The sequence below is a fragment of the Myxocyprinus asiaticus genome, chromosome 21 (genome assembly GCF_019703515.2).
Source record: "Myxocyprinus asiaticus isolate MX2 ecotype Aquarium Trade chromosome 21, UBuf_Myxa_2, whole genome shotgun sequence".
NCBI classification, from domain to species: domain Eukaryota; kingdom Metazoa; phylum Chordata; class Actinopteri; order Cypriniformes; family Catostomidae; genus Myxocyprinus; species Myxocyprinus asiaticus.
The window spans coordinates 25,691,014-25,717,607 of NC_059364.1; the positions used below are offsets into that span (position 1 = coordinate 25,691,014).

Here is a 26,594-nt window from a genome sequence, read left to right on the forward strand (position 1 = left end):
TGCTAAATTATAACACAGTTTTGACTTATTTTGGATTTTGTTTAGTCACAACATAATTCCCATAGTTCCATTTATGTTATTCCATAGTTTTGATGACTTTACTCTTATTCTAAAATGTGAAAAAAAAAAAAAAAAAAAAAGACAAAATTATAATAAAGAATGAGTGTTTCAAAACTTTTGACTGGTAGTGTGTGTATATATGTATGTATATGTATGTGTATATATATATATATATATATATATATATATATATATATATATATATATATATATATATATATATATATATATAAATATAAATATATATTTATAATGATTACATGGACAAATATTATACAAAGTATGAGGCCTACTCATAAGGTACCCTTTCAACATGGGGTTGTACAAAACAAAAACAAGCTGTACCAAATTACACACTAAGGGTTTTGTTTAATATATTACACAGATGGCTGTGTGCTACTATGGTAAATCACATTTAAAAATCTACACTCATATATACAGTATGGTAAAATTCATGCTCCAGCACACAAAAAATGAAAATTTAATAAGTGTCATTTCCCAACAAATGAACTTCATAACTAAAAGGTGCATTCTCAGTTGAGCACAGTAAAGAACAGAACAAAGCATGGGTTAGATGCTAGGTATTTGGGCAATTTTTGACAAGAGGATGACAAGAAAACTGACTTCAAAAACATTGCAATAGTGAAAATGAGATGATTCCTCTTTTTTTAACGCAATCAGATGCTAATGTCTGAATACCCATTTTCAGACCCAGAAGTGCATTTGATGTAAATAATCTGCTTCATGGATTCAAATTCTAGATGGCTTATATGGTAGGAGTTACCAGTGTATTTACATAGATAGTATATTTAGTTTTTGCTTTACCCCTATTGTACTGTTCACTGAAGTTAACTTCACCATGCTAAGGTGATATTGACTATTTCCCTTGTCTTAGAACTATTATTTTCTAATGATCTTTATTCAGAACTTTTCTCAAATAGTTACATCATTTTGTAAACAACCTTGGCATTCTGTGTAAATCAAGATGCCCTTTTGGCATTTCTAGGTATACTGTGCTAGTAGTATTTGACATAGCACCTTAGTCTGGCACTGATATTATCATAGCATTTTTCAGTCACACTTCCAGTTAGGGTTCACTAATGTGAATTGTGTTTTGTTTTGTTACTGTTTGAAATCACATTGGTCTTTTCAACGGCACTGAGAATAAATGACTATGCTAGGACACGACCTTGCATTTTGTGAATAATAAAACTAAATCCACCTGGGAGTTCTGTAAACAACTTATATAACATTTTATAACAATAATGTGTATTTTGGATCGTACCAGTTACCAGGAAACTATTTCATCAGCCCCAACTGAAATATTAAGCACTGATGATTAATAGATGTTATTTAATTACGGTCATACCTTTCACCTTCAGGCACCTCGCAAACATCTACGCAATTAAAATACATAATTAAGAATACTGGCAAGGACATATGATTGGCATTTCACCACATGGTTAATAGTTGCTGTGGTTCTTTTCATAATTCATAGTGGAAGCATCTACAGCAATATAGTGAACTCAGGAATGTATCACACCAATCCAATTATACCTATGAAAACAACCAACTCTCCCACCCTCACAAAAACAAAACAGAGTTTGGCAACTTTGAAGGGGTGTTCACTCTTGCAGTGATTAAATCGCCTGAGGTGGCCAAGCCACTGTACAGATGGTTGCAGGCAGACATTCCTACTCAACTGCTGTATCTAACAGTATCAGATCCTGGACCACATGAGCTATTCCCTTTGGTTTTTGCCACACTGTGCCACTGCCCATTTGTGTAAAGTTAAACTCAGATCAACTTTATTGCATCACCAGTGGTCTGTCACTCATGTTGCCTCAAATTGACAAATCTCACTGAAAATCATGGACGTTGGTCGCTTTGTCGCTTGAAATCACAGAATATGAACGCCTCTTAAAAGGACAGTTCACCTAAAATGAAAACCCTCTCATTTACTCACCCTCATGCCATTTCAGATGTGTATGACTTTCTTCTGCTGAACACAAACAATGATTTTTAGAAGAAAGTTCAGCTCTGTAGGTCCTCACAATGCAAATGAATGGTGACCAGAATTTTGAAGCTCCAAAATGCACAAAGTCAGCATAAAAGTAATCCACACGACTCCAGTAGTTAAATCCATGTCTTCAGAAGCGATATGATAAGTGTGGGTGAGGAACAGATCAATATTTAAGTCCATAAATATTTAAGTTTTACCATAAATTCACCTCCCTGCCCAGTAGGTGGCAATATGCATGAAGAACGCAAATAGACAAAAACAAAAGAAGAATGTGAAAATGAAAGTGGAGATTTATAGTTAAAAAAGGACTTAAAAATGTATGTTTCTCACCCACACCTATCATAATGCTTCAAAAGACATGGATTTAACCACTGGATTATGGATTACTTTTATGCTTCCTTTATTTGCTTTTGGAGCTTCAAAGTTCTGGACATCATTCACTTGCATTGTATGGACCTACAGAGCTGTGATATTCTTCTAAAAATCTCTGTGTTCAGAAGAAAGTCATACACATCTGGGATGGCATTAGGGTGGGAAATTTATGAGAGGATTTTCATTTTGAGTGGTCTATTCAAAACAGCTGGTTCATAAAAAAAGAGGCACATCTCAAAAGCATGCATTTTTCTTTACCTTATTTAGGTAAAGGTGGTGTGTGTATAAGATTTTTAAATGCCACACACATCATGTAGCTAGATACACATACAATCATCTAAAAAGTCTACAACTTGTACCAAGCTTATATTGATAGTATATTATTTTGCTGTTCTTTGTTTATCTGTTACTATAATATATTTACAAGTCATACTTTAAATCACAGTATGTTTTACACAGATTTCATGAGAATGAAACAGTATTTTATCCAAATGGCAGGATGTTTTTCCCAGAATCTAAAAAATAAACGTAAATTCAAAACTGCGGGGGGGGGGGGGGTTTATATGTCAGTTTTTCCCAAAACCTCCAGAAAATCCCACTCTACCATGTTTGATTGTTGCAGTAATGATCCAAGTTTGCAATGATATAGCTTTCACAGAAAGCAGTGAAGGCACCATGTCTGTGATCCACAACAGCTCGAGCAGGAGAGAAAAATATTTTACAGCTGTTAGATGTCACCAACACCAACTCTCATCCTTCTCAGTGAAGTGGACAATGATGTCAAAGATGAAATAAAACCACTCAGTTGTGTGTTCTTGCAAACATGCTGAGGTAAAAAGATGGATCAGATTTTAATGTCTTGAGATTCTACCATTTTTGCTAAAGTCTTTTTGACTCGTAGGATGGTCAAACGTGACGCTGGATTGTGGGCCCAGCATTCTGACATCAGTTTCAACATGGCCCTCAGACACTGGGGAGACAAAGTTTATCAGATCTAAATGCAATCCAACAAACATATCTTTATGAACTGAAGATTGTATGCAAAGCATATTGCCATCTGTTTGCCAGATTTTGATGTCATCACTCACCTCATCACTGTTCCATCTGTTAGATACAGTTGGCCGCAGTCCTTTGACACACACTACCTCTAGCATATCCTCGTAGGACGGGTCTGATGGAACCATCTCATAATATGGTAGCTGATACTCCTCAACAATACCTGAAAAATGTGAATACCTGAATAACTGCTTCGTTTTTAAAATTCTGTTAGCGGTGCACCCAGTAAGTTTTTGCACTGGAAGATATGTGGACTTTTACTGACACCTAGTGGCGTGGATGCAGCATCACACAAAAACAAGCTTTTGGTTACCAATGCCATTACAGAGATGCACTATTTGCAGCCAGTTAGGATTAATTTACTACAAGGGTGAAAGTGTCTGATAACAGGGGGGTTACAAAAATAACTGAGTAGTTTTCGGCTGATCATGTGACCTCAGTATGGTGGCCACCATGAGGGGGGTGACTGAGTGCACTTTTAACATGCGCAAAAGGAAATCTTGTGAAACATTTTAACTGATGTAAATAACTAAATTAAAGAAATATACTTGTATTCTTAGAAATGTCAGATTGTTACTGGGATTTGTCTTATGGAACTTGAATACCTCCAGTGACACAGCGTCTGGCCATTTCCCAAATAACCAGCCCATAGCTGTAGATGTCGGCCATGATGTAGGCCTGGAAGTGGTTTTTATTCAGAGTCTCGTCCAGGACTTCTGGAGCCATATAGCGTCTGGTCCCCATACGTGTACTCAGCGGGATGTCCACCTCATTTGTGTCACTGAAACAAACAACATATTACTTCCACAAAATGATCAAACAAATTAAAAAGATCCAACACACTTGAGCTCAGCAACTTGCAGGATTGATATCGAAGGCATTTTGAAATTACATTTTGAAATTAAAATGACACACCTGTTGAACTTGACAGCAAGCCCTAGGTCAGCGATGCAGCAGGTGCCATTTTTCTTTACGAGGATGTTCTTGCTCTTCAGGTCTCTATGAGCTATAGCAGGTTTTCCTTGTGTGCCATAGATCTCTGTGTGCAGGTGACACAGGCCACAGGCAGCAGAGTAGGCCAGTCTAAGCAGGGTCTGTGTATCCAGAGTGATGAACTTCAAATAGTCATACAAAGAGCCGTTTTCATGGTAGTCTGTGATCAGGTAGAGCTGTGTAGAGGCTCCTGTACCATTTATGTCAGCAGCAATGAAACCTTCAAAAGAAACAATTGGAGAGAGACATAGAAAAAAGCAGCCATGAAAATGTGTAATTAATACACAATACTAAGCAAAAGTGAGTTGATCTTTTGTAAACTTTTGAGATCTATTCACTGAATACGCCACAGTATACAGTACAAGGCTAAATGTATGTGGACACCTGGAAATCACACCCATGTGAAAATCAATAGGCACTAATAGGGAGCTGATCCACATACATTTGGCCGTGTATCATGCCTACAGATTATACTTAATTTTTGAAACTAACATACCCTGAGATTAAACTGCAGTATCAGAACTAAATAGCAGTATCATACTTTAGTAAAGCATACCTAGTATGTTCTCGTGTCTCATGAGTACGGTTTGGTAGATCTCTGTCTCTCGAAACCAGCTGGCCTCCTCTCGAGTAAAGAAAACTTTCACTGCTACCTTCTCCCCCCTCCACCGACCCAACCACACCTCTCCATATCGTCCTTTACCAATAAGACGCACCGTCTGGATCTGCTTTGCAATGGTGCGCTGAACCTGCAAGATATGAAAGTGAACAGTGTTAAAGGAGAGCAGTGAAGGAATTGACACTAAGAACACGTAGCCTGCAATTCTCATTTCTCACCAGCAGAGGGAGCCCGGAACCACTGCCTGAGGTTTGAGACTGGTTGATGAGCTCTTTGAGAGATTCTCCAGCTGGGATAAAGGCCTTGTCCTGCTCCAGGTCTCTGTGGTACCGCTGCCTCTCTGCCTGCCACTTATACCTGAGGACAGGATACATTCATGCAAAAAAAAAAAAAAAAAAAAAAAAAACACAAAACATGGATATGGTAACTAAGTGCACCTTGGAGGATACACAATTCACTTTTCTTCAGGTGTGTATCCACACTAACATATCTGCATAAAATCTTGCCTCTACCTGCATTAACAGTGACAGAAGTGTTTAGCTATTGACTACAACAACAGGCGATGATGTTGGTGGCATGCATTTTCAAAGGTTACATTTCACTGATTTGGAAAAATGCTATTACTGTATATTTAAGAGCTTCAGTGTATTTTCCTGCTTCAGTGCGGTGATGATCTCACCTGTAATAACAGATGACGGTGACACAGATGAGGGTGCAGCAGCACACAGTTACTGAAATAAGGAAGGCCAGCCAGTGAGGGTCTGGCGGCTCTACAAAAGATAATGAGAGAAAAAAATCTAATCAATACCAGTTATTCTCCAGAAATTCCAATTGTCATGCTTTACAACTCCCAGTCAGAAAATGCTGAAGCTCACCCAAGTCTCGAGGTGGTAAATCTGGCTTTAGGTCTCGATTACAAAAGTCAAACTGGCAGCATTCGATAGTTCGACGTGTCTGTGCAAACTGTGAATCCTGTAAAACATCAGTTTATGTCTCAGCAAGTGAGTAAAACTTACAAAGTCTGATATTTAGTGATATTAGAAGTGAAAGTGAAATAGAGGTTTATGAGACAAGTTTTCATACCTTGCACTGAAAGTGAGAGCCCTCATATTTCATGCAGCCTGAGCTTAGGATCACATCTCCATTTTCATCTTCTTCAATGATGGCGAAGCACTGCCCATTTGTCCTGTTATGTTTCAAAGACAAGCCATCAACTTCAAAATCCTTGAATACATATACACAAAGTATATTTACAATAAACAAAAGACGTACATGGTAAGGCTGAAAAATGAATCGAAATAAAATCAAAATCATATGTCTGAACACGCTGCTGGCTATGCTGCACTTATTTGTGCAGCTGTTTTGTCTGTAGTGTGTAGTGCTTTCTTAAATACACATAAACAGGGTCAGTGTATTACACGTGTTTTCAGAGTGGTTCTGTGCTCGATGCACACAAATTCTACAGTATCTATCTGGTGTCCTGAGTGACAGATGTGCTCGGAATTCGGTTTGGTGTGCTAAAGTGTGCTGAGCGCATTATAATTATAGCATTCCAGATTTACTTTAATTTCGCATTTGTGTAATCTAAAATCTGTTTGGCCGCTACATTTTACTATACAAATCTGAAATAATACCATGACAGTGGGTTTGTGTGTACAGAAAAGGAAATGAGCATTTCACTGCATCAAAAGGCTGCCTTCATCTCAACTACAACAGTTCCTGCAGTTTTCTGCCAAAATAAAGGCTTGAGGGTTTAACCCTTTAAGCTCTGAGGGTGTTTTTAAAGATTTCCTTAAGCACTCAAAAGTTATAGCATTACAAAAATAATTTATCCTAGTGTCCAAAAATGTCTCCATGTGTCCAAAAGCCAAACAAATATAACATAATAATTGGACATAAGAACTATTTACACATGCAAACACAACAATGACTAAAGGTTTGCATAGCATGCTGAATTTTTTTTTTGTAATGAGATTTCACAGAATGAGTTTCATTTGACTCGATGAGTCAGCATCGAGTCTGTCATTTACTTGGCACCATCTCCTGGTGGCCATATGTAACATTGTGCTTCATGTGGATTATCTAATGATCTATGCATCCGATTTTGTGTGAGCTCGTTTGAAAGATAATCACCTCCTCTAAATAATGTTATGTGATATTTTATGTTCCGTTTATTTTTCTTGATGTTATAAGCGAAAACGCAGCTTATAAGCAACACCAACATAATTGTCAAAGACATATACTTGGCTGTTATGCGCTATATAAAACAAAGAGGCTGGTTGTATTCTACTCTGAGAGCTTTCCAACAACATCTGGAACATGGCTGTTTGATAAGTTTGATGTTTTTACTTATTGCAATAATATGTACAGTGTACTTCTGATTTGTCTGCAAATTTCAAACCACTTGTTCAGTTTTGGTCATAATTAATTGTTGTTAAAATGAATCACAGTTCTTTTTTATTTTTATGTTTAGCATTTCACAGTTCAAATCGCAATATTTTTCAAAATAACTGCAATCAGATTTTTTGTTCAAATCGTTCAGCCCTAGTACATGGTCTCTGACACTTACTTGCAGGTGTTATTCTTGGCATCATCAGGGCAGTGTCCTGAGCAGTGGCAGCTGAGGAAGCGGGCAGCATCTTCTGGTGCCACAGTAGAGTCATCCCCAGGCCTTCTGAAGTCTGAGCCAGGCCTCACTCCAGTGCCCTGCAGCATGTGGTCTGGATTCTGACCTGCTATAAATGACAAGACACCAACAATCAATACAATGCTGTTTTTTCTTTTTTTGTTGTTGTTAAGATAAATTGCACTGAGATACAAAATGGCCAGCAGGTGTTAAACCACATCTGTGGTTAGAAACTCATATACCTATGATGAGAATGAGTCTTCATAAAATCACTTAGTAAGAAAATAAGACAATAAGGTGCTAAAAACCAATCTCCTAAATTATTTATATAGTTTCCTATCCTTCACCATCCTGCATGTCAAAGTTAGTCCTGAGAGTTTGACAAAGGATCCACACCTATTAAAAAAAAGCCAAAGCCCTCAAATCCAGTCCAACCCAAGTATCATGTACCCCTGCACAACATGAGCACCATTCCCCTTTCTGTTTGAAAACTGTAGACATCTTTTTACCTTTATTTGCATTTCAGTTAAAATAATGGCCCCTCTGAGATGTGTCACCACTGATCTCACTGTGTGTGTATATTGCTGCAGATGCTCAAGTATGACTAACGCAGACTTTCCAGTCTAGACTTGTTGGTAAAACCGCTCACAAAGCAGCAGTTTGTGAGATTGGGCAGCAGGCGACACGGCACTCTCTTTATCAGCTACATTCCATCGTCAGATCCCATTACCAGTCTGTCTTATTCTGCGGATCTTACAATTAGACTGGCCGCTCCTCCTGGACTAATTCTATTAGGATTCAGTGATTATATAGAGAGCTAGGCAAGATAAAGAAGCTTCTGTAGCTCTTCGATTCACTTAATAATTCAACAAATGGGTGACTATATACATACATACACTGGGTATGTGATAAATCAGTGATCCTCAATCAGGGGAACGTAAGCAGGTTCCAGGCAGTACACAAAAACAATTGGATTTTGTTATGTATATTTGAAATTAAAAACAAAGTGTATAACTTTAAAAAATAAATAAATATATAAAATAACCGGGATAAGGGCAGGGCAAAATATAGATTTTCTGATTAATCGCAAACTTAATTTGAACAATCTGGATATCCGTTCTTAAAATCCCAAAATGTATCTTTTAATATGCCAAGTTAAGCTGCATGTTGAGAGTAAAAGTTTGGCTTGACTTGTTCCGCTTGATGTGTGTCCAAAGACAAGATCCACACAATCCATTTGTCACTGATAATGCCTCTTTTAATATTCTTTCTGTTTGTATAATCAGTTGTTGATCAAAAACAACAACAAAGAAACATTTCATTATAAGAAGCAAGCTGTGTCACTCCACGTTCATTAAAATTAACTCAACCGAAACAAAATTCAGTGAATAACTGCTGCTATTCTTAGAGACAGTACCGTTTTAGCACTTGTTCTACATATGTGTAAATACTTATAAATAGTACAAATCAGTGGTGCACTGGTAACTGAACGTGTATACTAGCACAGGTGCAGTCAGTACTTCTACAAAGTTTAATAGCATAAGTTGTATTTAAATGTATTAACATGTTCACATTTAGCATACAACTCTATCGCTGGTGGCACATCAGCATTTCACTGTAGATACTAGAAAAGTCCCACGACTTACTGAAAAGGAAATAATGATTTGTTAGCAAATATCCCATCACAACTGAAACTAATGTTCTGATTGGTTGCTCAGCTAAGTCAGACTGTCTATCTTGCCCATGCATCTTTTGTGTTAGCTGTGCATGAGCACCTGCTTTGTCCTGAGCAGTGAAACTGCCCACTGTTCATAAGAAAAATCTTCCAGGTACTGTAGTCTTACCAGCATCTTCCACACATTTTAGTTCTTCCCAGCTGTGGCTATATGATGTTAACATCCAGTTTTTGACACTTAGGATAACTGAGGGACTCAAACACAGCTATTAAAAAAGGTGCAAACATTCATTGATGCTCAAAAGGCAAAATAATATATTAAGAACTAAGGGGATGTAAACTTTTGTATAGGGTGATTTGTATTAGGGCTGGAAGATATGTAAAAAATATTTTATCATTAAATCGCCTTAAAAATATCATGATATACGATTATATCATCAACCACCCTGCCGAGGGTCGGTGAATATTTTTGCTTTTTTGATTTTGCTTTTAAAATGTATTTATTGAAACATGAAAAGCACAAAAAAAAAGATATTTCTAAATTCAAATGGCACTTTAAACGAAAAAGCAATTAAAATAACAAAGTGATCAAAAAATCTTATTTAACCACCTCCCCAAATCCAGACATTTACCATCTCCAAAGACCCCATTTGCCATCACACAAGTATCCGTCAAAAAAAACAGGTGGACAATTACTAACAGCCTACAAATGAAGAACTAAAGACAATTATAAATGTAAAGACAATAATAATCAAAATAAATAAGCCTAATAAATTCCCTTGTGTTCCCAAAATAACGCTGCCAAATGTGTTTCGTGTTTGAATTGCGTTTAAGTAATACAGTTAATGCTGCCTAAAAAAATAAAAGAGAACTCAATTTTAGGTTCAAGGTGAACATGTCTTGTATTACTTTATGATTTAATCACTTTCATCTTTGTTTCTTTAATACAAAGATTTATATTAGGCAACTGAACCTGCAGAGTTGCATTCACAATGCATGTTAACCGCGAATTGGTCCGTGGAAATAAAGCGAACTAAACTCAAAGCACCTCCTGAGATGATCGGAGATCATTTTCAGCATTCTCATAGACGATATTATTCTTGCAAACAGTTTTCAGATGAATGAAACAGAGAAAAAAAAAAAAAAGGAAAAAAAAAGTGATAACTCTTTACATGCGCTTGTTCCACGAGCCTGTAAACAAACCGCGAATCAGACACGAATATTGATGGCTTTTTTGTCTGTTCTTAAAAATATAATAAAGTGTGTTTCTTCAAGTGCATGTCTTTGTGACTAACAGCATTTCTTGTCATGTCACTGAGACATCCTACAGGTTGCCCGCCTGTTGAGGGTAGATGAGCAAAATTACTCGCGTACGAAATACATTTGAACGAGGAGCTTGCGAACTGGATTCAGCTTTGTCGCATCTGGCGGGTGCTAGTTTCACACTCTGGGCTACTGTTTAATATATCTGGCGACTTCCCAGATCCATGGTTTTGCCATTTTCTGATTTTGATGATCATCGTCTGTCAATTGAGTGTCGCAATCGGCACTGGGATCTTTGTTAGATATCGTTGATATCCGATAACATCATCCTATCACCCAGCCCTAATTTGTATAAATTCTTATTTTGTCTTGTCTTATGTAGCTTCTGAAGGGCAGTTCTTAAAAAAAAGAAAAGAAAAAAGGATCTTTTAATCGCTTATATTTGTATACATTCTGAAAGGGTTGTGCAAACTTATGCACTCAACTGTTGCGGTTGAATATATTACGATAAACTGCAATATCAAAATTGGATTGTGATTGAAACTGCGCCAAACGCAAAGAGTGTGAATTACGCGGCTACAGATTCAATCTCTCATAAAAGTGTTATATAAACGGTGTAACAAACGCTATTCTCAGATTTTTCGTTTATTTAGTCGATCTGCTTCTTCATTTTTGAACTGTTGGACATGATTTGAATACACAAATAGATTAATAACAATATTGCAATATATCAATATATAATTGTTTTGGCACAAAATAATACTAATACAACACGTCTTTCTACTATAAACATAACAGCTGCAACCTGAACAAACATAGTACGATGACTGCATTCAGAAACAAAATCACTGATTTATAAACAACTGACTCCTGAGCCAGGGCTTTTAATGAATCGATCAAAAAAGACAAATCAGAGCGGTTACTGAATTAACACTTACTGAACCGTTAATCATTATAACTTTTCATTCATGTCTCAAAATGAACATATAAATGTTACCATGGCATGTGTACTTAGCTATGTTATAATATTTGGTTTGCTAGACTTAAACCAGTATAATTACTGACTGGTTGTTCATATAATAACAGACCATGTTAAATTCACACATTCAGAGAGTTTTATTCAATATGAAATGGTTTCAAAACATGTCACATATATTGTTACATTCAAATGCGTCACAAAAACAGCATTGTTTTGTTTAGCCTGTAGTCAAGTATGATGGAATGGAGGGATAAACTGTTTTGCAATTTAAGTAACCTACACTAAAAGGCAAATGACAATCATTTTTAATTTATGCAACAAAAAAAAAACAAAAAAAAAAAAAAGAAGAAAGTTTGTTATGTAATGACTCAATGGATCAATCTTGCGCATTTGAATGGATGGTACGGGAGACACAGTGGTGGTCTCTAACAGATCGATCTTTACTGTTGAGGCTAAGAGCCAAATGCAGAATGCGTGACAACAGGATACATCAGTAAACCAGTCGATTGCCACACAAACAAGGGTGCTGGGGAAACACCCTGAGAAGATATGAGCTGATAGAGGCAGGGCAGTTAAATGGCCAGATAAAACTTAGTTAGTTTGTGAAGCTGCGAGACCCTGCCTTGAAATGCTCCATCTATTAAAGCAATTCTAGACCACAAACTAAATGACGCACTCAGCCTCTCAAGTGCTCTCATTCAGGGTGCGGACTGAACTCCATATCTTACTTACTAAGCGGATCAAACACAGTGTCTCATATTACTTTTGCTAAACTACAAAAATCAACTCTTAAAGAGAATTATACTGTCTAGACTAAATCTCATTCAACTACTCGCAGGGGATTTAAATTAGGTCATTTCAGTCACTGAGCTACTCAAAGCAAATGTAAAAGGTTGTGTGGCCTTGAGCCCTTGTAAAGGGAAACAGCCCCCTTGATGACGACGGACTCTGTTGCAAAATGTTAGCAAGAAAATTTTGCTTAAGCAGAAGGCTGGACCAGGATGAAATGTGCAAAGCCCCAAATAGGAACCCTGGGGGTCCGTCTCCCTCACTCTTTATTTCTCTTGTTTATTCTCTCCATTCAGGGCCAGTGCTTCAGTAATGACTGTGTGGATTGGAGGAAAATGATCTTTGAATTCTTTTGAAACACCTCAACTGCACTGCAACTGTGGTCACAGAAAACGCATACTGCATTTTTACCATATTGGCACCTTGAAACTCTGATGCTCTTCAAAATAGCTACAAAGCAGTCATACTGACTGTCCAAAGGATATCTTTGCCTGTTACTGACTGTGGGTGATGACTGAAGCCCATTAGAGCCTCCACATTCACATGTGTGCCTAATTCTGCCACCAGTTACAGTGGAGACTGAGGTCTGGCAGAGCAGCCTCCTATAATAAACCTCTCTAGCACACACACACACATGCACAAGAAAACATTTTACAGAAAATTCTGTAAAATGTTAGGGACTAACAGCCTCACTCCCCATTAATTTTCATTGTATGCAAAAAAAGCATGTTTCCTCTTGTGTTCCACAAAAGAAAGTCATACAGGTTTGTAATGACTTGAGCGCAAGTAAATGACGACATAATTATTAATTTTTGGGTGAAGTAACCATTTAAGCACTTGTTATGCTCAATCCTCATACATGAAACTTGAAATGGTAGTCGGCAAGAACTTTCCTCCCTTGGAAGCAATGAGGGCTAATGTCAGGTAAAATAGAATAAAGTCATGATATTGGAGAAAACAGAAGTGATGTTATTTTTGGTTTAAATTTTCATGCATTTTAATTAAGTTGTTTACCTAAACTTCACTTGTTGGAAAGTGTGGGAAAAGACAGTCTGCATTTGAAACACACTTTCTTCTGCCCTAGGAAGAGTGCTTACAACATTCACTATTAAATCCAGGTACAAGTCTACAATTGCTTGGGGGAAAAAACAAGCACTTTAAACTGTGGAGGAGACTGATGGCTTTCAGTCACCAATGTCACCTCTCTTTTTCTGTAAGATTAAGTTTCAGATGTGCAGACACCTGCCTGAAATTACATTTCATGGCTGCATCTAATGAGCAAGGTAAAAAAAGAGGTACTATAGAGCCATTTAACTAGCTGTTACACAACTCGAACACTGGGAAAAACAACAGTGCATTGAGAAGTCAAATGTCCTCGCTTTCATGCCACATCTCTGGTTTCAACCATTTCCTACTTTTCTGCTGCATCTGTACAAAAAGACATGGACAAGGACATTAGACTGATGTTTGATATAATATGAACTCTAAAGGAAAACTGAGCTGTTCGAAAATCTGACTACTGGGCATGTAACAAGACTTCCTCTCTTTCTCTAAACCAACATATTTGCCCAAATCAATTTAAATATAGCACTGAAAAGGCCTTTAATACAGAGAGTGTTAACCCACAGTGGCATGAGTTAAGTCTTGTAAGTGATAGGCCTAGTTCAACCAAAAATGACAATTTCATCATAATTTACTCACCCCCTTTGTTCTCAGTCAAAAAAAGAAAAGGGGGCAAATAAACAAACATAAGTTTTCATTTGCAATGATAACTTTATCTGTTAGTCCAAAAAAGTGGATAGAAATTAGGGCTGGGAAATTTAACATTAATTTCTGTGATTAATAGTTGACTGTCAAACTCGCTAAAAACAAATTCACACAATTAATGCAGTATCCGCTTTTTTTTAACTTCCTGAAATTTACTAATGTATTTCCCAACTTTCTGTTGCTAAAATTGCCATATACACATTTCCAGAAGGTACGAGCTCAACTCAACTGCACATCCTAACACAGAAACTGATTGTGTGGAGTAGTGCATGCTTATTCATTACGCGCAACGCATGTCTTGGGCATAATAAACACGGGAGCAGATTTACTGTAAGGAGAATGGAGCCTTGACCAGCAAGTGGTGAGCCAGGTGTGGGAGAGATACGGGCAAGCTGCTGTATCTCTTCACATTGCCCAAAAACACTCACTCACGGTCATCTGAACCAGTTCAAAAGCAAAACCACACGAGAGAGACCCAGCATGTGCACGACACTGAACGGCAGCCAAAGAAAATAACAGTTTTGAGATTTAAAACTTCAGCAAATTAAACTGCAGCATTCAATTTGTTTTATATCTGAAAGTTTAGTGTCTAATAATGCATTGGCAATGTACATTTAAGTTTATCTTGCCAATAAAGCTTGATATAAATTGAATCTTACCATTAAATCCTTTAACTAAAAGTCCACTAGAAAATAGCAAAAGATTTGCCCAACTTTTAATTACAGCATGTCCCCTAATTTTATGGCATGTATAAATATACTTGTATATACCTGTAAAAGTGTTACATTTGACACCTATCCACAAAAAACTGAACTGTACATATTTAAATAATTAAAATGATGGATGAATTTTTTTGCAAGTTCTTTAAGACAAAGTATAAAATAAATATATTTATGATTATATCTTAGTGTTTGCTTTAATGTACCATGTACAGTTGAAGTCAGAAGTTTACAAACACTTAGGATGAAGTCATTAAAATTAATTTTTTAACCACTCCACAGATTTCATATTAGCAAACTATAGTTTTGGCAAGTCGTTTAGGACATCTACTTTGTGCATGACATGAGTAATTTTTCCAACAATTGTTTACAGACAGATTGTTTCACTTTTAATTGACTATATCACAATTCAAGTGAGTCAGAAGTTTAAGTTAACTGTGCCTTTAAGCGGCTTAAAAAAAAAAAAAAAAAAAAAAAAAAGTCAAGCCTTTAGGCAATTAACCATTTGGCTTCTGACAGGCTAATTGGAGTCAATTGGAGGCCTACCTTCAAACTTATTGGGCTTTTCCACTGCACGGTACGGCTCGACTCTGCTCGCTTTTTGGGGGTTTTCCACTGTGGATAGTACCTGGTACTTTTTTTAGCACCACCTCGTCGAGGTTCCAAGTGAGCCAAGCCGATACTAAATGTGACATCAAAACCCTGCAGATCACTGATTGGTCAGAGAGAATCGTCACTACCAGTTTCACTGGATTTGCGACACGGGACATCAACCTGCTAGTTTTAAAGTTAGCAACAGCGATAGCAGTATCATTTGTTCACGCGACTTTCGAATTGTAAAAAGAAATAGCTATGCGCAAAGCCACGCCGTGGTCAATAAACGAGGTGCAGACGTTCCTCTCGTTAGTAGCCGAGGAGAGGATCCAACGAGAGCTGGATGGGGTGACGCAACTATGACAATCATCTTATAATCCCACCCACGTTGAGGCTGCACTAAACTGCAGTGGAAAAGCAAGCTCAGAAAAGTAAAGCGAGCAGAGTCGAGTCGAACCGTAACGTGCAGTGGAAAAGTGCCATTAGTGCCTCTTTGCTTGACATCATGGGAAAATCAAAAGAAATCTGCCAAGAAAAAAATTTGTGGACCTCCACAAGTCTGGTTTATCCTTGGGAGCAATTTCCAAAAGCCTGAAGGTACCACTTTCATCTGTACAAACAATAGTACGCAAGTATAATCACCATGGGACCATGCAGCCATCATACTGCTGAGGAAGGAGACTGTCTCCTAGAGATGAACGTAGTTTGGTGCGAAAAGTGCAAATCAATCCTAGAACAACAGCCAAGGACCTTGTGAAGATGCTGGAGGAAACAAGTAGACAAGTATCTATATCCACAGTAAAACGAGTCCTATATCGATATAAACTGAAAGGCTGCTCAGCAAGGAAGAAGCCACTGCTCCAAAACTGCCATAAAAAAGCCAGACTACAGTTTGCAAGTGCACATGGGGACAAAGAGCTTACTTTTTGGAGAAATGTCCTCTGGTCTGATGAAACAAGAATAGAACTGTTTGGCCATAATGACCATCGTTATGTTTGGAGGAAAAAGGGTGAGGCTTGCAAGCCAAAGAGCACCATCCCAACTGTGAAGCATGGGGGCGGCACCATCATATTGTGGGGGCACTTTACTGCAGGAGGAACTGGTGCACTTTACAAAATAGATGGCATCATGAGGAAGGAAAAATATGTGGATATATTGAAGCAACATCACAAGACATCAGCCAGGAAGTTAAAGCTCAGTCACATATGGGTCTTTCTAATGGACAATGACCCCAAGCATTCCTCCAAGTTGTAGCAAAATGGCTTAAGGACCACAAAGTCAAGGTACTGGAGTGGCCATCACAAAGCCCTGACCTCAATCCTATAGACAATTTGTGGGCAGAACTGAAAAAGTGCGAGCAAGGAGGCCTACAAACCTGACTCAGTTACACCAGTTCTGTCTAGAGGAATGGGCCAAAATTCCAGCAACTTATTGTGAGAAACTTGTGGAAGGCTACACAAAACGTTTGACCCAAGTTAAACAATTTAAAGGCCATGCAACAAAATACTAACAAAGTGTATGTAAACATCTGACCCACTGGGAATGTGATGAAAGGAATAAAAGCTGAAATAAATCATTCTCTCTACTATTATTCTGACATTTCACATTCTTAAAATAAAGTAGTGATCCTAACTGACCAAAGACAGGGAATGTTTTCAACGATTAAATGTCACAAATTGTGAAAAACTGAGTTTAAATGTATTTGGCTAAGGTGTATATAAACTTCTGACTTCAACTGTACCATGATTAATTGCGATTAATCACAGACAACTGTGTGATTACTTAAAACATTTTAATCAATTCAGAGCCCTAATAAAAATGTAGATGAATAAAATAAAACATTTAAACTGCACAAAAAATTTAGTCAGAGCGGGACAGCAAGCAATCCATTTGTAATATCTAAAATCTGTCCACACTTATAAGGGACTTAAATCTGAAGACCAAAAGCAGAAAAGAGTCCAAGTATTTCCAGACAACACAGAGTGTTTGGAAAAACTCGTACCTACTGGCAATTGTGACAGTGCCATATAGGAAATGGTTAATGTGCTAAAAAAGGAAGAGAGAGCGGCAACAATCACTTGAACAGCTTCCTGTAGTGGGGGGCCTCGTAGAGGCACATGGTTCAAGACTGAGTCACCATGGGAAAGATGTATTTGAAACTCCCTGGCATGGGTAAACAAACAACAGAGATATCTAGCTAAACCATCAGAACAAAGCGGTATTTTTACATAGACAAAAGCTCAGAATTAAAGTTTGCCAACATAAACAATGTGCGCTAAAATATAAAACTGAAGGTCAGCTTCGCCCTCACAAAGCAGGTTTTTCTGTACTCTGAAACTGCATTCAGAAGAATCAAGTGTTGCTATTTGCCGTCATAGCTCATTGACTGCTCACAAGCGACCTTTGTGGCAGCATCTGCCGAGTTTAATGTGAAAACCGAATAATTTTGTTTGGCTCAGGGAGGGCTTTTTCTTATTAAACAAAGGTATCAGTTTTCTTTGAGATCAGTAAACATCACATTATTAAACATATGGAAACGTTCAGTGTAGCACATCTGATTCTTGTCCTGCTGTTCTCCTATCACATCAAAGCAAGTCGCATTTAGGGTAAAAAAAAATATCACGAATGCAAGGCTCAAAACAAAACAACGTGTATGACTTAGCTTTAGCCTTATCCTTGTAACAATCAAGAACATTCAAGAAAATGAAGCAGCAAAGTGTTGGCTAGAACTACTAAAGCCTCTATTATTTGCCTGCCTGAGTTGACCTCACATACTACAGTTACTCTGCTCAGTTTAGGTAAACAGTTTAAATATAAGCTACTGTATCAAAAAAAGAAAATATGTGTAGGACAGAAAACACCCTTACCTCCTACGCACAGCGTTAGAATGCAGGCTCCAGTCAAAAACACTGACAAAGACGAAAGCCTTGCCATCGTCAATCAACCTTTGGGGGTGAAGACGAGATTAGGCTGTTTATCCTCCTAAATTTCCAGTGACCACTAACGCACAGGTGGAGCAATCAAAATTATGGCTCAAGGGGCTGCAGAGATGACCAGTATGAAAGGAATGGAGAGGGTGAGGTAGGAGGATGATGGCTCTACAAACTCAGAGATTCCTTCTCACGGGGTCCACGGCACTAGAATAAAATAAAAGAAACCACACATGTGATGAGCAGACCATACTACGTCTCAATGCATCTTTTTAAATAAGTCTAAGAAATACCCATCCCAAGAATTACTCAACCTTCTTTGTTTGAGGTTACACTTGAAGTTTATCTCGAGTTCTGACAAATTCAAACTAGATTGCCCTTGGTTTCACAATAATGTAGCCTAATTTGTGTATTATGTGAATTCATATTTCTATGATCTATACATTTATATGACCTTAAGGTAATTAAAAGGAGTATAACAATAGTGGATGATAAAACTGCACACAGAAGAGAACCTGGAGGGAAATGTTTAAAGAGCACCTATTATGGTTTTTAAAATGTGCCTAATTTTGTTTTAAAGATCTCATACAATAGATTTACATGCATCCTAGGTCAAAAAACACTTTGATTTGCTCATAATTTAAATTGCAGCATTACCTTTTTTTCCCCAGTGTCAAAAACGACTCCTTCAATGATCCGTTCTAAATGATTCATTCTAAACTCCTCCTTTCAGAGAGCCTACTCTGCTCTGATTGGTCAGATGTCCCAGTCTGTTGTGACTGGTCTACCGCTTAGTGTAGTGTTTGAGGGCGGGTCAAAGCTGTTCGCGAGCAGCCAGTGAAGACCAGAGGCGGGTTTTTTGTTACCAAATTACGTAGGTTAGTACAGAAAGTAAGTCTGGAATTACTAACGACTCGTGTCAGGTGTTCAGAATCGGTTCTTTCTTTTGGGAGTCAATAACTCCATTTGTCATGGACTTTGATTTTTCAAACTTTGCAGACTTTTTTACATTCACAAACAGCTATACAACACACAACATGAAAGGTAATATTTGAAAAACCATAATAGGTGCTCTTTAAATCTACCACATTTACCAAAGACTTTTGCATGATGAATCTTATTCACAAACCACCCGCAATCTTGTTTAAGCAGGTGCAACCGGCACTGAAATAGTGCAGCGTCTTTACTATTTACATTAATTCATTGTCATTCCATTCCATGTAAACGCACCACCTTTTTACGTAAATTAGGCTCATTATTGATTGCACTTTGTTCACAAAACTCGGTGCTATTTGCTCAGCACAATAAACATCAAGCTATTAATGTCTGATGAAAGCAGGTGGAACGCTGCATTTTATTTCAAAAAGATGTTTCTATATATTTTCTCTCGATGATGGCATCAGTAATTCATCAGATAATGATCAAATTATGGAGAAGAGCATTATAACCTGGCATATATCCAAACACACGTTGTAGTCAAGTTCACTTTCTGCATGTAAAGAAATGAATCAGGTGTCTAGATCACAATAGTGGAGTGATGCTCCACAGTTCCAGCAGAGTGTGCCAGATCGTGGTGGTCTGAAGCCTTCTCTTCTATATAACGCTCAAAACCGACCCAAAGGTTTTTCTGGGCTTGACCCCTCAACCCGTCAGACCGGCGCTACTCTTGAATGCTGAAACATGCCCAAATAATTTGATAAAGGATGTTCCAGCAATTACCCCGCGTTGGCCTCTTCCAGCGTTAATAACGTGATGTGTCTGTTCCCTTGTAGGTCTGTGCGTCTCGCTGCAATTAGTGGCCCTGAGCAAAGTCTGTCCTGAGGGGGGACAAATTAGTGGCAGAGTGGGCCGGTGTCTGTCACTTCTGATTTGCCCAAGGGGGACAAAGAGCCCCGACCTGTGCCCCACTTTCACACATCCCTTACTGGATAACAAGGGAACAAAGCCAGCCTTCGCAAGGCAGGGGTAAAGATAGCTGTGCAGGCACCTACACACAGAAACAAGAGGCAGCAGCTGATTGTGTCTACAAGGGGTGTAACGGTTCTGAGAAGAAAAAACAAAGACAAAAAAAAGAACCGTATGGTTCGCCACACACAGTTCGGTAAGCATTTGCACCGAGGTTTACCTCAAGTCTAATGACACATCTGAAGCACCAGTATGGTGAAGAAAACACAGCGTCAAATAGACAGGCAAAGTTACAACCTCTGCTAATGCACCTGTATGGCTCTGTAGCGCCAACGGTGTCTCATTTCTACAGAGAGTAGCTGTCCAATTAACAGTTTGTATGTTAAATCAGTTAATTACATCACAGTTCTGCATGCACTGGTGTGTAGTTAATAATGGCAAGCAAAGAAGGCCCCGGCTTCATTTAAGTCACCTATCTGAAAACATTTGATTCGCAGTCATTTACAACAGCGATCGCCACAGGGGCCAGGTGTGACCACACTGATTGCACCGCCATAATGACGGCCCTGGTAGTATCCATTCAGAAACCATGATTTTACTATAGTCATATTGTAGTAATCATGGAACCATGGTTAATTTTGTGGTTACTATGGTTTAACTAAAAAGAACATGGTGAAACTGTAGTAAAACTATGGTTACTGTAGTAAAACCATGGTGATTTTTCATAAGGGCAAAACGGTTGAAGTGTTTGCTACCAAATATAGTATTCTTATTTTGGATTTGGCAGTACAATTTTTTTTTTTCTGAACATAGCAAATACCGAAGCATACCAAAACTGTGATACAAACAGAAACAGACACTGTGAGACAAATTTGAAACGTTACGCCCCTAGTGTCTACTAGGGTTGAGATCCTACACAAGCAGCAGGATCAAGTACATCCAGGGAAATTTAAGGGCTGCAGGTAAAGGAGATGAATAAGATGCCTTACAGCTTACCAGGAAGACGTCACAACCAAAACCCCTTTAGTAAACAAGGGAATAAAGATGTGTAAACAACCGTGTGTACGCAGAAATGGTGCAGAAACTGTATTGGTCAAGCATATTAAGTCCCATTATAAAGTTGTGTAATTAAACAATTTCTCTGTTGCAGCAGGAATTAATTATACAGGTCAAAAACCGTAAGTTCCAAGGTTGAAAGAATGGGAAGAGAGTCAATGCAAGACTACAGGAGGACTTCTATAGCAGACATGCACCAATATGTCAGTCAAACATTGGTATCGGCCAATAAAAGCCATTATTTGCACTACTGGATAGTGGACGATTGTGAGGGTCCATTATTTTCTGGAAAAACAGTGTGGAAAAACACGTTGAACAATAGCCTACATCTCATACTTTGTGTGAGAAAATGTCTCGTGTGGAATTATTTTGAATCGGGTGACAATGACAGCAGATTTGCAGTTTGTAAGCTCTGCACTGCTAGCATTTAATGAGGTGGAACTTCCATTAAAACTTTTAACACAACTAATTTGATTACACATCTTAAAGCTTGACACAGCAAGGAATATTATGAGTTTGTTAAAGCTAAACCGGAGGCTCCTTCAGCTAAAAAGAGACAAGCTTCATCATTAGGGATTCAGTTAATGCGAGTTAATAATGTGCTTTTTGTTTCAGTGTTTTGTGTATAACCGAGACCAGTTATTCTGAAACATGAAAAACACGAAAAGACAGAGAGACATTTCTTTAGAAGTTGTGTAATTATCAGTGATTTGAAACAAGGTAGCATTTAACAAGGTAACATAGAACCACCAAACTACTGGTATTGGCAGATGTTGTTATAGTAATCGGATAATGTATCGGCACACAAATTTTGTATCGTTGCATCCATAGTTTACAGATGTTCGTATTAGAATTTTGCCAATACAGATAACAAATTGTTGGATGAAAAAGGATAACTAATTGAACGGCCGATAGATTTAAAAAAGTATATACTGCGTTTACACCTCAAATGTGATGTGGTGACGTGTTTTTGACTACCTCCGTATGTGGTTTTTGTGATCAGATCACAAAACATTTTAGATTCGTTTTGACCTGTATTTAGAGCTGACCACTTGTGATTGGATCACCCGAAATGCATCTTAATACCAGGTGTAAACGAGGTCATAAAGCAGCATCCTAAATATGAAAAGGAGCTTAATAAAAGTGTATGAGGGCCACTAAAAGGGAATCACTAACATTCTGCAGGTAAAAACATCACTCAGATGTTCCTTCAATCTTGGACATGAATTGCTAAACATGTCAAGTCATGTCCTGACCTGATGAAGACAAAACTTTGGATCTATGAAACAGTTGTGTGTATAGGGCAAGAGGAACCCCTGGAAGTAGCTCACAATACTTATATATTGGACTGATCACATTCACTATTAGGACTGATGGACTTTTACATCAGTCAAGCTGTCTTGAAAGGATTTCTATCACTTTTATTGCCTCCAAAGTATCACAGATCTTCAAGGAATGTTCCGGGTTCAGTACAAATGAAGCTAAATCAACAGCTTTTGTGGCATAATGTTGATAACCACAAAAATTTATTTTGACTCGTTCCTCCTTTTCTTTAAAAAAAAAGTTACAATGAGGCACTTCCAATGGAAGTGAATGTGGACAATTTTTGGAGGGTTTAAAACACAAATGTGAAGCTTATAATTTTATAAAAGCACTTGCATTAATTCTTCTGTTAAAACTTGTGTATTATTTGAGCTATTTTAGGCTTTGTTGACATTACATTGTCATGGTAACGAAGTTGTAAATTTGGCTATAACTTTACACAGAAAAGGTTTATAAGGATGTTATCACATTAAAATCATGTTTACACACATCATTTATGTCTTGTGGTTATAATTTTGAAAAAGTGAGTATTTTAACATTAAAAAATTGGCCCCCATTCACTTCCATTGTAAGTGCCTCACTGGATCCTCGAATTTGGCTCTTTTTAAAGAAAAAGTGGAATGAGTCGAAATTCATTTTTGTGGTAAACAACATCATGCCACAAATGCTATCGATTGAACTTAACTTGTACTGAACCCGGAACATTCCTTTAAAGCAATATAAGGCACACTATGCTTCAGTGTTTCATCAGACACTCCTGGAGCACTGCCGGTGCTGTAAATCTATGTAAGGAGGCTGAATGAATGGGGGTATTGTTTGCTGATGTGTAAGTATGGTACACCTTTGCAGTCAACCTTATGCCTGACCATGGATGTCTCCCAATATATTTTTCTGTCTTTCCTCATATGCAAGTAGAACATAATTTAGGGGTTTCAATTTCAACACAACATACAGGCATCTGTGCATGTGTGGGGAAAAAAAATGGTTTTATGTGGGGTGACAGCATAAGATAAAATCTTTCAGTAGAAAATTCCATATCTTGCCAATGTGTAATACTGTTATGAAAATACAGATAGGTGCAGAAATAGAATCAGCTCCATAAATGTAGGCGAGACTGTGAATAATACATTCCACTGCAGACAACTATCTGTGAAATAAATCTCACCTTGCCTTTACTATCAGTCTCCTACAGCCTGCAATGACGACCAGAGAGTTCTGGTGTTTGTTTCTCTCCCCCAAACCCCCCCGCCCTCTGCCTGCTTTGGCCCGGATCTCTGTTCCCTCCTGGGGCCCCTCCTTACAGCAGTGCTCCCAGTACTGGAGGCTGCCTTCCCTCAGTGTCGGCGCTATGCCCGACATGCCTTTCAAGGCCTGCTAGACTGCAGGGCAGACTTTCTGGCTCCGCTGCCATTGTTTGCTTGGCTGATTTGTGCCTCATCCCAGAAAAGAATTAGCATAAGAATACTTAGGCACACTGAGATGTACCCCACAACCAACTCACTCTCCCATCATCTTCTTTTCTTCTTCCTCCTTCTCCTCCTCATCGAAGTCCAGTATCTCTTCCTGAGACAGTGTCAATTCACTATCAAGCTGCTGCCTTGTGGACAGTTGGTAAAGCAGACTTTCCATGTAGCACAAAACTTCAGATTCTTTCCTAACACAGCAGTGGATCGCATGCAAATAACAAAAGTTAATCTGTGGAGCACTTGGGTGCAACATGAGCTCCTTCAGCCAGATTTCTCTGGAAGGGTAATGGGTTGAGACACCATTTCTACAAAGTCTCCAAAACCTGAGTACATTTTGGCTGAAATCTCAAGAAACTCAGCTCAACAGATTGGAACAGCCCATCTGTAAAACACTAAATTAAACAACTGATTCAACAAACTGATCTGTTCTTTGTGCGTATAAATGTACAAACTACCCAATAGGGGTCAACCGATATGTTTTTTTCAGGACAGATACAGATAACAATTATTAGTAATCAAGGAGACCGATAACTGATATTTGGGGCCAATATACATTTGCAGTAAAAATTCTAATTTTAAATCAACAGTCAAAAAGTATCTTAAGAACTGGGCAAGAATGAGGACATTGTAGTCTAAAGACATCCAAACTAGTGGACTATGGGGGATCTTCTACTGTTTATATACACATAGGAAAGATACTGAATGGGGGTTCAGGGATAACCCCTGAGAGAAAATGTATGTAAAAGTCTTAATAAACAATTTGTATATTTTCTTTCAAATGCAAATGTCCCAAAAACAAACAAACAATCTAAATAGTGCAGTTTAAATACTGTTTGCTATGGTTAAGTATAAATGGGCTGAATATCAAATAAATGGAAACGTTTTTCATCATAAGCAGAGAACTCGTAATTTCAAAGTTTTGGTTGTCTTTCTTGCCATCCATGCCAGAGATGATGTTATCTCTGATTCATTTTCACAACATTTAAACAAAAAACTCTGTTTATTATCAATAGGCTCGAAACATGTCGATTAATAAAGCTAATTTTAGACGGGAAAAAAACATTTCTAGTCTAAAGGCGCTCTGGAACCACATTAAATTGTCCTGTCACAAACCTTGTCATATCAGACACAAAGATTGTTTCTGCTTCATTTTTGTTTTCTGTAATGGATACCAGCAAAAGATGCTGATCTATATTGCTGCTCACTGTATTTTTACGCTACGGTCTACTGTCATTAAAATAACCACATCTGCAGCTCTACTAGGCGGCATGTCATGTTGCGGCCCGGTGGAGAGAGGCAATGCGTGCGGAGCGCGAAAGGGCATTAATGTAGCGTGTTCGGTGCTAGAGAAAAACATTCAAGGATATAGCGCTAAAACATCAGTGCTATCTACGCCCCGGAGCGCTTGCGGTGTACACAGCTCTGCTGTTTTGTCGCGCTGCTAACCTAAAGTGTAGGAATGGTGAGATGGGGCAACCGTTGTCATGATGTCTCGTGGTCTGGATGGAACAAATCGGGGGTTCGAACCCGGGCCGCTAATTGGTGACCGCTAGCATGGAGAATTTTGAGGTTTACTGCAACTTTAGTATCTGAATTCTTAATTTTGTCACTATGTTTCCTAAATAGCACTTCATTAGACTTATTTCACAATCCTTCAGGGCTGCAATGATAATAAAATAACATCAGAATTGCGATATGGTCATGTGAGATTATTAAACCACAAAAAGATGCGATTTAATTTCATTAATAGATGGTCTGTGCACGCTGCGAAGTGAACAGGTTACGTGCTGTTATGTGTGCAAGTTATTATACACATTTGAAAACGCGACACAGGATCACAGAAATGAGAGACAATGGTGTTTAACCAGATTTGTAATGAGGAAACTGTCAAATACACACCTAGCACAATTCTTAGGTGTTATGTGCCCTCTTTCAGTTTTCTTTTTTTTTTTTTTTTGTGCTTATAAATGAACTATTTATCATAAAATGAGTTCAAATCGCTAGGTGGTTGATTTCCACGTACTTTTTTAATGGTCTAGATTGTTTTTAGTTACTCACCCTCTTCCTGTTAGGCTATTGTTATTTGTAGAACAAACAATAATAAAAAAAAAAGATTCTTAGCTCTTATTTGCATGATTTATGCCTCTTGTTAAGACTTAGGTGGCAGGCGATAACTACTTTCTGCTTGTACTTCTCCCAAAGCTCAGCCTAAAATGTATAATTATACTTCTCTTCTTTTCACCAGAGACAAATCATTTTGCTTTTCATTTCTTGGAATTTACATAGGAACAAATCTGGATTTACAAATTTACTGGAATTACTGGAGCAGCAGAATTGTATTGTGAGTTTATTTTCCATTACCTGCCACTAACATTCCAC

General features: G+C 38.0%; 1 protein-coding gene across 1 annotated transcript in view; it reads right to left on the bottom strand.

Moving 5' to 3' along the window:
• Nucleotides 1-409: 409 nt before the first annotated feature.
• bmpr1aa (bone morphogenetic protein receptor, type IAa) overlaps nucleotides 410-26,594 on the bottom strand; it is a 35,386-nt gene continuing 9,201 nt past the window's right edge. Inside the window, exons 3-13 of the mRNA XM_051648092.1 lie at nucleotides 18,403-18,672; nucleotides 7,693-7,858; nucleotides 6,207-6,309; nucleotides 5,999-6,095; nucleotides 5,803-5,893; nucleotides 5,342-5,480; nucleotides 5,061-5,253; nucleotides 4,427-4,724; nucleotides 4,117-4,292; nucleotides 3,544-3,674; nucleotides 410-3,425 (exon numbers count right to left, since the gene is read on the bottom strand). Coding sequence (XP_051504052.1) covers nucleotides 3,300-3,425; nucleotides 3,544-3,674; nucleotides 4,117-4,292; nucleotides 4,427-4,724; nucleotides 5,061-5,253; nucleotides 5,342-5,480; nucleotides 5,803-5,893; nucleotides 5,999-6,095; nucleotides 6,207-6,309; nucleotides 7,693-7,858; nucleotides 18,403-18,469 — 1,587 coding nt within the window. The 5' untranslated portion in view covers nucleotides 18,470-18,672 and the 3' untranslated portion in view covers nucleotides 410-3,299. The remainder of the gene's footprint in view (nucleotides 3,426-3,543; nucleotides 3,675-4,116; nucleotides 4,293-4,426; nucleotides 4,725-5,060; nucleotides 5,254-5,341; nucleotides 5,481-5,802; nucleotides 5,894-5,998; nucleotides 6,096-6,206; nucleotides 6,310-7,692; nucleotides 7,859-18,402; nucleotides 18,673-26,594) is intronic.